A 13,633-nucleotide genomic window follows, 5' to 3' on the forward strand; every position below is an offset into this window, starting at 1 on the left:
AACCCACCATTGGCAGTAGAAAAGTCACTGTTGCAAACAGTGCAGCGAGCAACACTGTCATTATTTTTGACCCCTATTAGGCAGGGGTACGCTTTAGTGTAGTCTGGGGTGATGTACGTTTCATATTTTCTTCTATTGGAACACTCTCGCTCTCACTCATGCTCTCTCGCGCTTGCTTTCTTGCTCTCGCTCTTTCTCACGCGTTCTCTCATGCTCACTCTCAAAAAATCAATTTCCGGGACATTGTATATAATTTGCGGGCATCAGGGAGCCACTATCAATATGCGGGAGACTCCCGGTACAACGGGAGAGGTGGGATGTCTGAACTATCAGTGAGTCAGAAGTTCAAGGCCTAGTGTTTGGGGTCCTGTCATCAGTGATTCTGGTTTGAGGCTTAGTGTTCAGTGTCCAATCATCAGTGAGTCAGGAGTTCAAGGCCTCGTGTTCGAGGTCCTGTCGTCAGCAGATTTGTTTGTTGTTTGTGCTTCCTACTAAGCATTGTGGGCCTGCTGTGTCGACATTGGAATACGTGGCCACGCTTGCGGGCTGCCCCCAGCACACACCCAGGTGTGTTGGATGTGAGTGAAAATGACACACTTGGCTGTACGTTTAAATGTGCATGTGATAAACACATTCCAATTCAAACTTGAATGATAATTTGCTGTATTGACATCCTCCAGCTCTCCACCCTCCCAGTGGTTACAGGCCCAAGATGCATTCCACCCTCCCCACCCATTCCCCAATGGGGAACAAATCCTTTGGAGCTCGACAGCCTACTTTCGAACTCCTCCTTCGCGACGGCAAGGCTTCCTGCCGCGCTCCTCGCTCAGAGCCGCTCTGGGAACTAGTTTGTGCCACCTGCAAAGTTTTAAGTAACGCTTCGCGCCTGGTGCGGAAAATGCTCCCCGGAAGTTGGCTCGAGCGCGCGGACCGGAACCTGACGTCGGGAAGTTGTCCGGTCAGCTGACCGAAAGGTTATGAGGCGTTCAGATCCTTTATTTATCAAAAGATACCGCGAAATGTGCCGATTGCATTAACAACCAACACAGGCCCGAGGGTGAGCTGGGGCCAGCCCGTGAGTTCCGGCGCCAGTCTAGCGTACCCACAATGCTCGGCAGAACAGGACGAGCAACAAATCGACAGCAGCACGACAAGCCACATTCCTCCCTCCCATCCACATACACTGTCGGGACAGGCCACCTTTGGCCTCCAGCCTCCAGCTGACTTGTAAGTTCACTGACACTGGGCTCAATTTCCTCAGCACATTCATAGGGGATTTGCAGGCTTTGGCCATATAAAAACGTAGGAAATAGTAGGCAATTCAGCCCTCTGAGCCTGCTCCATCATTCAACGTGATTCCGTTTTCTGCTCTTCCCCATACTCATTGACTATTTCTACATCTCCTCGTTAAACATCCATCCAAGTGAAGAAATTTCTCCTCATTCCAGTATTAACTTTCTTGACAAGCAAACTAAGGCGGCAATCCCCTTTCTAGCTCTCCCAGCCCGTGGAAATTCCCCAGATTCCAGCCGCTGTCAGGACTTTACAAGCTCTAATTAGACACCCACTCATTCTTCAGAGCTCTGGCAGCTTCTGATTTGGTCAAAGTAACCCCCTTCCCCAGAGGCAGTTCACCCCAGGAGTCAGTTCGTGATCCTCAGCCTGCCCTCCCTTTACGGCAGAGTGTGTCCGTTCCTCTGGGATGGAGACCAAGACTGCGCATGATACTCCAGGCAGGGCTCACAGAGCCTCCATATTAGGTGTAGTTCCTCCTGTACTCAAGCCCACTCACTGCAAGGTCAAGATGCCATCGGCCTCCTTAGTTACTTGGGAGATTGGCTTCACGTGTCACGTATTCTTTGCTTGATATTCTACATGTTGTTCGCTCGCTTCTTGCCGTTTGCGGGATTCATTCTTTCCTCGCGCGTTGGGTGTCTGGCATTTCCTTGAACGGGTTGCGTGGCGTTTCCTTGTTTCGTGGCTGCCTGCGGGAGGATGAACCTCAGAGGTGGGTTCTGTATGCACACTTCGAATAGACGTCAAGGCCGAGGCCGTGGTCTGCTCTGGGCTCTGCGATGTTTACTGGGCTCTGCATTGAACTGAGGCTGAGGCTGTGGCCTGCTCCAGGCTCTGCGACGTTTACTCGGCTCTGCACTGAACTGAAGCTGAGGCTGTGGCCTGCTCCAGGCTCCGTGTCTGAGGGCTCCACAACGATTACTCAGCCCTGCGCTGAACTGAGGCGGTCACCTGCTCCGGGCTCTGTGTCTATAGACTCGCCTTTTCTCTGAATGCTACTTGCTTACTTTCATTGTTACACAATTTGATGTTTTCTACTCTCTGCACATTGGGTGTTTGACGATCTTCCTTTTATTTTTAACGGGTTCTACTGGGTGTCTTTGTTTGGTGGCTGCCCGTAAGGAGTCGAATCTCAAAGTCGTATAACGTACGCATACTTTGAACTTCTAAACGTGCGGTGAAAGCATTGCTTGCATCAAATCAAATCGGTGAGCCCGCAATTGTCACTGCGTTTCCAGTGCTAGCACAGCATGCCCGCAGCTCACTAATCTTAGCCGTACATCGCCAGAATGTGGGAGGAAACCAGAGCTCCCAGAGGAAAGCTGCATGGTCTTGGGGAAAATGGACAGAATCCTTAAAGGCAGGGACAGGAACTGAAACCCGATCGGCGGCCGCCGGGGCGGCAAAGCGATGCATTAACCACAACACTACCGTGCCATGCTGCCCAGTGCACCGATGTTTTTGCACCCAGTGTTCGAGAGTGCCTGTCCAAGTCTTCTTGTACATCAGCACTGCCTTCCTGGTGTTCCCATCCAAGAGGATAACGCCATATTTATCCCTGTTATTCTGCATCTCCACTTGGTCAGTCCGTCCGCCTCCCCCTGGAGCTTTCTTGTGTTCACGACCCCACACCGTGTAGTGTCACTGCCAAACTTTGAACTCTTTCATTCCCTTCCCTCGCCCTATTCATATACAGACCCAAAATTCATTGAAAGTGCAGGTAGATCGGGTCATAAAGAAAGCTTTTGGCACATTACCCCTCATAAATCAAAGTACTGAGCGTAGGAGATGGGATGTTATGTTGAAGTTGTATAAGACATTGGTGAGGCCTAATTTGGGGTACTGTGTGCAGTTTTGGTCACCTACCTACAGGAAAGATGTAAATAAGATTGAAAGAGTACAGAGAAAATTTACAAGGATATTGCTGGGTCTGGAGGACCTGGGTTGTGAGGAAAGATTGAATAGATTAAGATTTTATTCCTTGGCGTGTAGAAGATTGAGAAGTGATTTAACAGAGTTATACAAAATTATGAGGGGTATAGATAGAGTGATTGCAAGCAGGCTTTTTCCACTGAGCTCTGTGAGACTACAACTAGAGGTCATGAGTTAAGGGTGAAAGGTGAAAAGTTTAAGAGGAACATGAGGGGAAACTTCTTCACTCAGAGGGTTGTGAGAGTGTGGAGTGAGCTGCCAGCACAAGTGGTGCAGGCGAGCTCGATTTCAATGTTTAAGAGAAGTTTGGATAGGTACATGGACGGTAGGGTTATGGAGGGCTATGGTCCTGGTGCAGGTCGATGGGAGTAGGTAGTTTAAATGGTTTGGCATGGACTAGATGGGCCGAAGGGCCTGTTCTGGTGCTATACTTTTCTACGAACCTATATTTCTATGACAAACAGCGAAGGTCTAAGCTCTGAATTAGATTATTAAATTTACATGGTACAATACAAGTTCATGCAAAGTATTGATACATTGGAGAGTTTTGAAGAAAATTTAGCAGGAACCTGAGGGAGTGGGATACCAGCAAAGGAGGGCAGAGTGCCCTGTTCCATTAATTAGTTGATTTGGCCCTAATGGCATCAATGTTCGCAGAGTTTAATATCTTAGGTAATTGATGACGAATCTCCTACCTTAACCAGTGCAGATGAATCAGTCCATCTGTCATTCACATTTATTCCTTCTCTCATTCTCAATGAAAGCCATTACATGATCTCCTATAACAGAGGCTCCCAACCTGGAGTCCACAGACCGCAAAGTTAATGGTAGGGGTCCATGGCATTAAAAAGTCTGGGAATCGCTGCCCTATGCCACACATTTTGTGCACTAACCTTTTTGGTGGGACCTCTGAAAAATTCAGCTACGTCTCAGCCTCGGGCTTTCCCTTACCTATTCTACCAGTGACATCCTCACCTTAGCACCTTCACCAAGGGAAGAGGTAGAGGGGTAATGAGAGAGAGAGAGAGAGAGAGAGAGAGAGAGAGAGGGAGAGGGAGAGGGAGAGGGAGAGGGAGAGGGAGAGGGAGAGGGAGAGGGAGAGGGAGAGGGAGAGGGAGAGGGAGAGGGAGAGGGAGAGGGAGAGGGAGAGGGAGAGGGAGAGGGAGAGGGAGAGGGAGAGGGAGAGGGAGAGAGAGATAGAGAGAGAGAGAGAGAGAGAGAGAGAAAAAGAAAAAGAAAAAGAAAACCAACTGTAAAAGGAAGTGCCCTGAACAAAGGAGCACAGAGAGTTTAAAGAAAGTGAAGGGAGAGGCACCCGAGGGCCACCAAGTTCAATGAGAGGACAGTGAGACTTCTCTCTCAGGCCAACCCCCTTAAATGGCCAGCTACCTACTAACCTTGGACACATCCTCAGCCCCCAGATGCTGCGTTCCAAGTTCTAACCATGGAAAAAGGTTCAAATGCTCAATTTAATATCAGAGAATATATACAGAAAGCAGCCTGAAATTCTTACTCTTCACAGCCAACCACAAAACAAGAAACCCCATTGAGTGATAGAAACATTGATAAGGATGGTCTCAAGTCCCATGAGAGTGGAGAAAAGGCACTTGGGATGGCTTGGAGAACCTCAAGAGTACAGACGGACACTGCACCAGCCCATGAGCCATCAAGATACCTGCCCAGGCAGCTACTCCCTATCTCAGAGGAAGGCTCACCTTAATTACTTGGGAACTCAAATATAAATGGGGTTGAATTGGTAATTCACTAGTGTCCCACAGTTCAGGACATTTACAGAGACAGGTGTGTAAAAAGGGCCTGAAGGATCACTGGGGACCTCAGTCACCTCAGCCACAAACTGTTCCAGCTGCCACCATCTGGGAAACGGTACCGCAGCATAAAAGCCAGGAGCAACAGGCTCCGGGACAGCTTCTTCCACCAGGCCATCAGACTAATTAAATCATGCTGACACAACTGTATTTCGATGTTGTATTGTTGTACATACTATTTATTATAAATTACTATAAATTGCACATTGCACATTTAGATGGAGATGTAACGTAAAGATTTTTAACTCATGTATATGAGGGATGTAAGTAATAAAGTCAATTCAATTCAAGGTAATGTGTCGCTTATTTAGTTTTTAGGTACAGAACGATAACAGACCCTTCAGCCCATCAAACCCAACCACACCTATCTGGCCAATTCGTGGTATGTCGTCAGAACGCGTTTGGAAACCGGGGCACCCAGAAGAAACCCATGCGGTCCCTGGGAGAGCGTACAAACGTTTTACCAACAGCAGCTACTGCTGTTGTAATAACATTGGGCTGACCACTAGGCTACGGTGCCACCCCCAGCGAGGGAAGTCTGAGGAATTTGGAGGCAAGTGTGCAAATCTCCAAAGCTGGGAGCTAACACTGACCAGGATTGAAATCACCACTGACCAGAGAGTTGTAAACTCAGTCAGCTCCATCATGGGCACTAGCCTCCAGGACATCTTCAAGGAGCAATACCTCAAAAGGGCGGCATCCATCATTAAGGACCCCCACCATCCAGGACATGGCTACCATCAGGGAGGAGGTACAGGATCCTGAAGGCACACACTCAATGATTCAGGAGAGTAGCAGGCTCGAGAAATTATTCTTCCAGTAATGGCCCCTACCCCTCCCCCTTCACCATTCTCCATCCTCTTTTCCCTCTCTCACCTCGTCTCCTTGCCCGCCCATCGACTCCCTCTGGTGCTCCTCCCCCCTTTTCTTTCTTCCATGGTCTTCCGTCTCGTTCACCTATCACCTTCCCAGCTCTTTACTTCATTACCCCCCACGCCCCCGGCCCTTCCTTTCGGATTTCACCTGTCACCTTGAGCTTCTCTCTCCCCTCCCCCCACCTTTTAAGCTAAGCCAGCTTTCTTCCTCCAGCCCTGCTGAAGGGTCTGGGCCCGAAACGTCAACAATACTCTTTTCCGTAGATGCTGCCTGGACTGCTGAGTTCCTCCAGTGTGTTGTGTGTGTGGCAAGGCAACAATTCAGGTGCAGATCCTGCCCCTCTACCGTCCGACTTCTGAATGGACATTGAACCCATGAACACAACCTCACTACTTTTTTACTTCTGTTCTGCACTACTTACTAAATTTAACCATTATATTAACTACTAGCGCTTGCGCTCGATAATGGGTGCGCTTTTCCTTTTGCTGGGGGGGGGTATCATTGCCTTGCTGTCGCTTACGCGCGGGAGTGGGGAGCTGGGGGGACTTTGGTGTTCTCACGTTTGACTTTTGTTCATTCTTCGGGGCACTTCTCTGTTTTCGCGGATGTTTTGCGAAGAAGAAGCATTTCAGGATGTATATTGTATGCATTCTCTGATATTAAATTGAACCTTTGAAATATATATGTGTGTGTGTGTGTGTGTGTGTGTGTGTGTGTGTGTGTGTGTGTCTAGCACATGTATACATATATACTTACTGTAATTCACATTTTTTCTCTATTATTATGTATTGCGTTGTACTGCTACCACAAAAACAACAAATTTCACAATATATGCCGACGACATTAAACTTGATTCTGATTCTGGCATGCTGAAAAGCTGATAGGGAGATAGAAGGCAGAGTTCTGGAAACAGGATTTTAAAGTCAAGTGGTTGCCGTAGCAACATTTTAAAAGGAAATATTCGTCAAAGCAGAGTCCACTTTACAAATGATTGGCTGCTGTAAGTCTACTGGGCGAAAAAAAGGTAGCTATATCCAATTTACCATTCAGCAACGTGGCGCGACGAAGACGTGAGGTTGCAAAGTTGAAGACCTAATAAGGATCAAGGGTTCTGCTAATTTAATGCCGGGAAGGTTTAGATTGATTTTCCCTTCCCCCAAGGCATTTGCAGTTATACATAAATACAGGCCTAAATCAAAGGGTATCTCGGGCCGTTAATGAACGAGAGCAGCTCTCACAGAGGAACTCCTCTGCTTCTCCTCGCTTTCCATTTGTACTGATTGCCAACCTCCGGGGTCTGTCCCTACAGTCCATCTGCAAAGCACACAAATCAATATCTTAATGCAATTTGGCTTAACGTTCAGGATTTCTAACTTGCCACAGTTGGTATAAACTCTTCACTCAATTAAGTCTCAACTTTCAACAGCACCCCATGTTTTTTAAAACCTCTGTGGTCCTAAGGAACCTCTTATCATCTCATGATGCTCCCAAAGTGTCTTAGAACCGACAGGGTTAATTGGGAAGGGACAGCACTGTTGCTACATAGTATAGGCATCCGTTAGTCTCGTGAGACCATGGATTTGCGTCATGGAAGGTTTCCAGGGCGCAGGCCTGGGCAAGGTTGTGTGGAAGACCCATGCTGCAAGTTTCCTCTCTCCATGCCACCGATGTTGTCCAAGGGAAGGGCACTAGGATCCATACGGCTTGGCACCAGTGTCGTCGCAGAGCAATGTGTGGTAAGTGCCTTGCTCAAGGACACAACACACTGCCTCAGCCAAGGCTCGAACTCACGACCTTCAGATCACTAGACCGATGCCTTAACCACTTGACCACACACAATATATAGTTAATGTATGAGGAACATCTAATGGCTCTGGGCATGTGATCGCTGGAATTTAGAAGAATGAGGGGAGACCTCATTGAGACCTATTGAATATTGAAAGGCCTCGGGGAGAGATAATGTGGAGAGGATGTTCCCTATCGTGCGGAAGTCTAGGGCCAGAGGGCACCGCCTCAGAGTAGCAGGACGTCCATTTTGGACAGAGATTAGGGAGAATTTCTTTCATTTAGAGAGTGAAGAATCTGTGGAATTTGGTACCACAGGCAGCTGTGGAGGCCAAGTCATTGGGTACATTAAGTAAGGGCGTCAAAGTATGGTTGTATGGTCATCTTAGAAACATAGCAGCCCACTTGCATGTAACAAGCTCTCAGAAAGAGCCATGAACCACCAGCTTTAAGAACAGCTATTACCCCTCAACCAATGGACTCTTGAATAAAAGGGGATAAGTACACTCAACTTCACTTGTAGTCTTTGGGGTATTGCAAGTCTTTACTGATGCTTTGCTGCACACTTGAGTGCTCAGGGGGCGTTGATGCTTTTTGCTGGTTGGGGTGTGGGGGGGTTCATTGCCTTGTTGTTGCTTGTGTGTGGGGGGGGAGCTGGGGGGGGAGCTTTGGGGTTCTAACATTTAACTACCCTTCATTCTTTGGGTCACTCTTCTGTTTTTGTAGATGTTTGCGAAGAAAAAGAAATTCAGGATGTATATTGTATACATTTCTCTGACATTGAATGTAGTTATTGAACTTGCCCCGTCAATTGAGATGTTCCCACAGTGACCTCACCTTAAGGACTCTTTATCTCTTTATCTCATGCTCTCATTATTTATTGCTATTTATTTATATTTGCATTTGCGCAGTTTGTTTCCCTGATTCTGTTATAGTTACTATTCTGTGGAGTATGCCTACAGATCTCAGGGTTGTATATGGTGACATATATGTACTTTGATAATAAAATTTAATTTTGATGTTTGAAATATTGAGCAGATATTCTGTGCTGCTGCGCAAGGCCTTGGTGCTGGGGATAATGAAACACTGCATTTGGATAAGGCCAGAAGACATGGGAGCAGAAATAGGCCATTCAGCCCATTGAGGCTGCTCCACCATTCCATCATTTCTGATTTATTACCCCTCTCAATCCCATTCTTCTGCCTTCCCTATGTAACCCTCTGATGCCTTTACTAATCAATAACCTATCAACCTCTGCTTTAAATATACCCAAGTACTTGGCCTCCACATCAGTCTGCGGCAATGAATTCCACAGATTCACCATCCTCTGGCTAAAGGAATTCCTCCTCGTCTTTGTTCTGAAGTGTGATGTTTCCTTGAACAAGGGTCCATGGTGTTTCTTTGTTTCGTGGCTGCCTGCAGGAGGACGACTCTCAAGAGCTGTATTCGGTGTAAAAAACTTTGATAATAAATGCACTTTGAATCTTTAAAGGGACATCTTTCTATTCTTAGGCTGCACCTTCTGGTCTTACACTATCCCAGTGTAGGAAACATCCGGTTAAATTAGATCTTTTATTCCTGCTCATGAGGTATTTCTGGTTTAATATCTCAATGCCTCTCTGATGTTGCAGAACTTCAGTGCACCAGAGACGTTCCAGGCCATACCTGCAAGTTCTGGGCTGGTGTCTGTGCGTTCAGTTTTCTGGCTCTGGAGTCCCAGAGCAGCTCCTACAACACGCGAAGCCCGCGCAGTTAGACACCAAGAAGCAGCACCTGACCGAAGACTGCAGCCTGTCACATCCCAGAGCACCTGCAACGTCTGGCCTCGGCCCAGCTGGGTGCAGGAGCATGTAGAATAGGCAAGGGCACCCTTTATAAGCCAGGCCAAAGCTAACCCGTGTCGCTCCCCCACCAACAATCCAACGACTGGTCTTACAACAGATGCACTCCAACACCCGATCAGGATTGGTTAGGAAGAAATATGTTATTGGTCACTACAAATGCAGCAAGATATTTACAGAAACACTATACAGCACCGTCCTTTCCTCTAGAGTAGGCCGCAGGAAGTTTTAGCAATGTCTTCTGAAAAAGGGGAGGAATTAAATTAACTTGCGCCTTTACCATGCTTCTGGAAATAAAATAAGGCTTTGCTTAAGAGAATGTCATTTCTGCACCGAGATGCCCTGCGTGCACACACGTTCCACATTGACAGAGTTATTCCTTTTCATAGACACTGCCCGACCTCCTGAGTTCTTCCAGCATTTTGTGTGTGTTAATTCTTCCCCCACACAGTGGGATGAAAATATTCATTCAAACAATATGCTGGCTGGCATCCCAGAATTACTGAGCCCTCGATTATAACTTTAAAATTACTCCACTACCTCAGACTCAGTTTGTCCTGTGCTTTCAAATGATTGGCCTGCATCAGCAGCAGACATTCACAGAAAGCACTTCTTTTTTTTTCCCCGAGTACCTTGGCTTGGTTCAATGTAGAGGCCTTATAACAACTGGACAGTGAGAGAGAAAAACCCAGTGCAATCTACAATACATCTTAAAGTGGGCCCCTGGGTCAGTGCTGTGGGACCCATCATTGATTAACCAATCTACTAGTAATAGAACAGGCCATTCCCATACCAGAGGAGTTTTTAAAAAATTGGCCTTGGAATAAATTAATGGACTTCCAGTGCATCACAGATTTTGTTTTTAGCTTTGGTCGGTTACTACAAATATGATGAAAACGTTTTGATCCCTTTACAAAGTGGGGGTGGGACTGAAATGCAGACACTATATAAAGCACACACATGATCATAAACTGTAGGTTACCAAAGTCAACTGGGAGTACAGCGAGTTTGGACCCGTGCCAGCTCAATTGTGGTTGAACTTCCTCAGACATGAATCAGTCAGTGATGAAAGAGAGAGACTATGATCCTAAATTAACTTCCACACACACACAATCAAGATATCTGCGCCTTACATCACAAGTCCCGAGAATAATGGCGTCACTCACTCAACTGGGAATTGGTTGGACTTTTAATTAAGAAACTTGCAATGAACTACTTAGTCTCAACAAGAGGCAGCAATTTGAATCGAATGTGTTGATTTCCAATCAAATGAAGATTCCTCTGGCCCCACAGGAATCTGAGACTCAAGTACTGATTACCCCAGATTATCTATTTTGTTTCAAAATAGTGTTTAACGTTCTCCGGCTTTGCTGGTGGCATGAACGGGTCTTCTTGCTTTAATTTAAAAAAGAAACTTCGCATTTGTTAATCGTGACCTTGGAAAAATGTTTCACGCCCGATGAAGTTCCAACTTTGAAGAGCTTGCCCGCAGTAAGCTCCCACAACATAACAAGTGGGCGGCGTGGGGTCTTCCTCAGATCAGTCCTAATTCAGCGAGTAGACAGGACCACAGTCTATCACTGTATCTGTGACCGCTGAGGTCTCTATCGAAACTGCGCTGAAGTATCAGGCAAGATTCGAGGATCACACCTCCAGAGTGCGAATCCACAACCTCCCGTGCTCAAGATGAACCACAGCACCATGAGCATTACCCAAAATTCACCATAAATTTGACTTCCAACATTTTTTTTGAACCCATCACACATTATTTTTTTAACGGATCGGCATCATATACAACTTCAACTAGACAACCCGAGGGTCAATCTCCACAAAGCCTGCAGGCTATGAAGTCACCTGCGACAAAAATCAGTTCATCAAACAAAACAACATTCACTTCAACCAGAGCGGGGAAACCTCACGTCAGCAATAAACATCCTTTGATTTCCGCACCCCTGAACTCTGTGCACGGCTAAAATAACCAGCACCCGATAGTGCCCGTGATAAAGGTGGGAGGGTGAGTGGATTGAGGGGAAGGTGAGTGGATTGAGGGGAGGGAGGGGATTGAGGGGAGGGTTGAACAAGGAATGGAAGATGGGAAAAGCAAGCAAGGAAATCCAAACGACCTCTCATCCCGGGATTGGGGGCTGAGGGAGAGTGAGATCGGAAGGACCGGGCAAGATGCTGCAGGATCTGAGAGGGAAAGGGGTTGACAGAGAACCCGGCGGGGGTAGGGCAGCGAGGAAAAGGAGAGAATGGGACCGGGAAGAGTGGACAAGAAAGGACGGGAGGGGCAGGTGACGTAACTGCCTGGAGATGGAATCAACCCCTCCAAAAATAATTCCTCTCTAAAGTACTCCACGGTGAAAAAAAAAATTCCCAAACGCTCCCCACCGACGCCTGGAGAGCGCCCCACCTGACTACGTGCAGTAGATCCCCCCCTGGGATTTTCTACAACGTAAATTAAAATACAAATCAAATGCTTCCAATAAGCCACTGGTGTCACGAAAGCAATGCACTGTAACAGTTTGCAAGATGAGTACCATCACACACACACACACACACACACTTTCCTTAAAATATTTGATACAGCAATTCCTCATAAGCTGAGCAGCCGCCAGCATCGCGTTTCAATTCCCAGTTCTCCTGCAGTAACGTTTCGCTTTGCAACAATGTAGCCGCTGGTCTGTCACTTACCGATACAATGTCGCACAGGCTGGGGACCAGCAGGCATAACAGGAGCACCGAGAGCTTGGACATGGTGGGAAAGCGGGGTATACAGCGCTGGGTCGGTATCCGAGCTGATGGATCTCTTTCTCCGGTGTCTGTCCCTCCCTTGGAAGCGGGTTGTAAAGAGTCCCTCAGCTCTCCTTCCTCTCCTGATCAGTTTCGGCGCTCCGCGGCCAGCAGCGCTCTGGATTTTGATTTCTTTACCTCCGCCGACCGTTCGTTCTTTCTCTCTCTCTCTCCCTCTCTCTCTGTGCTGGGAAACTGTACCGATCCGCCCCCAGCTCACTCTCTAGATATAGAGACAGGGAGAGAGAGAGAGAGAGAGAGAGAGCGAGGGAGCCAAGAAATTAATTTAAACACAATCCAATCCGCCCCCTACAGGCACCGCGCAACCTGAGTTTTGCAGCCCTGTTTAACAGAAACGACCCGCATTCTTCAGCCCTGAGGAAGGGTCTCGACCCGAAACGTCGACCCCCCCCCCCACTTGCGTTCACCCAGCATTTTATTTTATGGGTCCAGTTCAGATTGTCATCGTCGGCAGGTGACAGGGGGGGGGATTGAAGTCGAGTAAAATTGTCATGCGCCCAACTACGCTGAGGCAGGGGTGCGATGAAAACTTGCCTGCGGTAACATCATAGGCTCCGAGATGCAGACAGTCAGAGTCAGGATTAACATCACCGGCGTATGTCATGAAATTTGTTGTCTTTGTGGCAGCAGTACGTAATAATAGGGAAAATGTGAATTACAGTAAGTATGTCTATATGTTAAATTAAATCAGTAGTACAAAAATAGAAATAAAAAAGTAGTGAGATAGTGTTCATGGGTTCAATGTCCATTCAGAAATCGGATGGTGGAGGGGAAGAAGCTGTTCCTGAATCACTGAGTGTGTGTCTTCAGGCTTCTGTACCTCCTCCCTGATGGAAGCAATGGGAACAAGGCCTGACCTGGGTGATGGGGGTCTTTAATGATGGACGCCACCTTTTTGAGGCATCGCTCCTTGAAGATGCCCCGGACGCTGGGGAGGCTGGAGCCCATGATGGAGCTGACTGAGTTTACAACTCTCTGCAGCTTAGTTCAATCCTGTGCAGTAGCCCCCCACCCATACTAGACGATGATGCAGCCACTTCAAATGCTCTCCACGGCACAACTGTAGGAATTTGCAACAGTCTTAGGTGACGTACCAAATCTCCTCAAACTCAGAACGAAATATAGCCACTGTCATGCCTTCTTTGTAGCCGCATCGATATCTTGGGCCCAGGGTAGGTCCTCAGAGATGATGACACCCAAGAACTTGAAATCGCTCACTCTCTCCACTTCCAATCTCTCTCTGAGGACTCAAACACGAGGAAA

At 47.4% G+C, this 13,633-nt stretch overlaps 1 protein-coding gene across 1 annotated transcript in view; it reads right to left on the reverse strand.

The window, feature by feature from the left end:
• The window catches only part of LOC134339072 (syndecan-3-like), a 320,468-nt gene extending 307,882 nt beyond the window's left edge, over window positions 1-12,586 (reverse strand). Inside the window, exon 1 of the mRNA XM_063035371.1 lies at window positions 12,251-12,586. Within this exon, the coding sequence (XP_062891441.1) occupies window positions 12,251-12,313 (63 nt within the window). The 5' untranslated portion in view covers window positions 12,314-12,586. The remainder of the gene's footprint in view (window positions 1-12,250) is intronic.
• Between the last annotated feature and the right edge of the window lie 1,047 nt (window positions 12,587-13,633).

Source organism: Mobula hypostoma, chromosome 28 (genome assembly GCF_963921235.1).
Source record: "Mobula hypostoma chromosome 28, sMobHyp1.1, whole genome shotgun sequence".
Classification (NCBI taxonomy): domain Eukaryota; kingdom Metazoa; phylum Chordata; class Chondrichthyes; order Myliobatiformes; family Myliobatidae; genus Mobula; species Mobula hypostoma.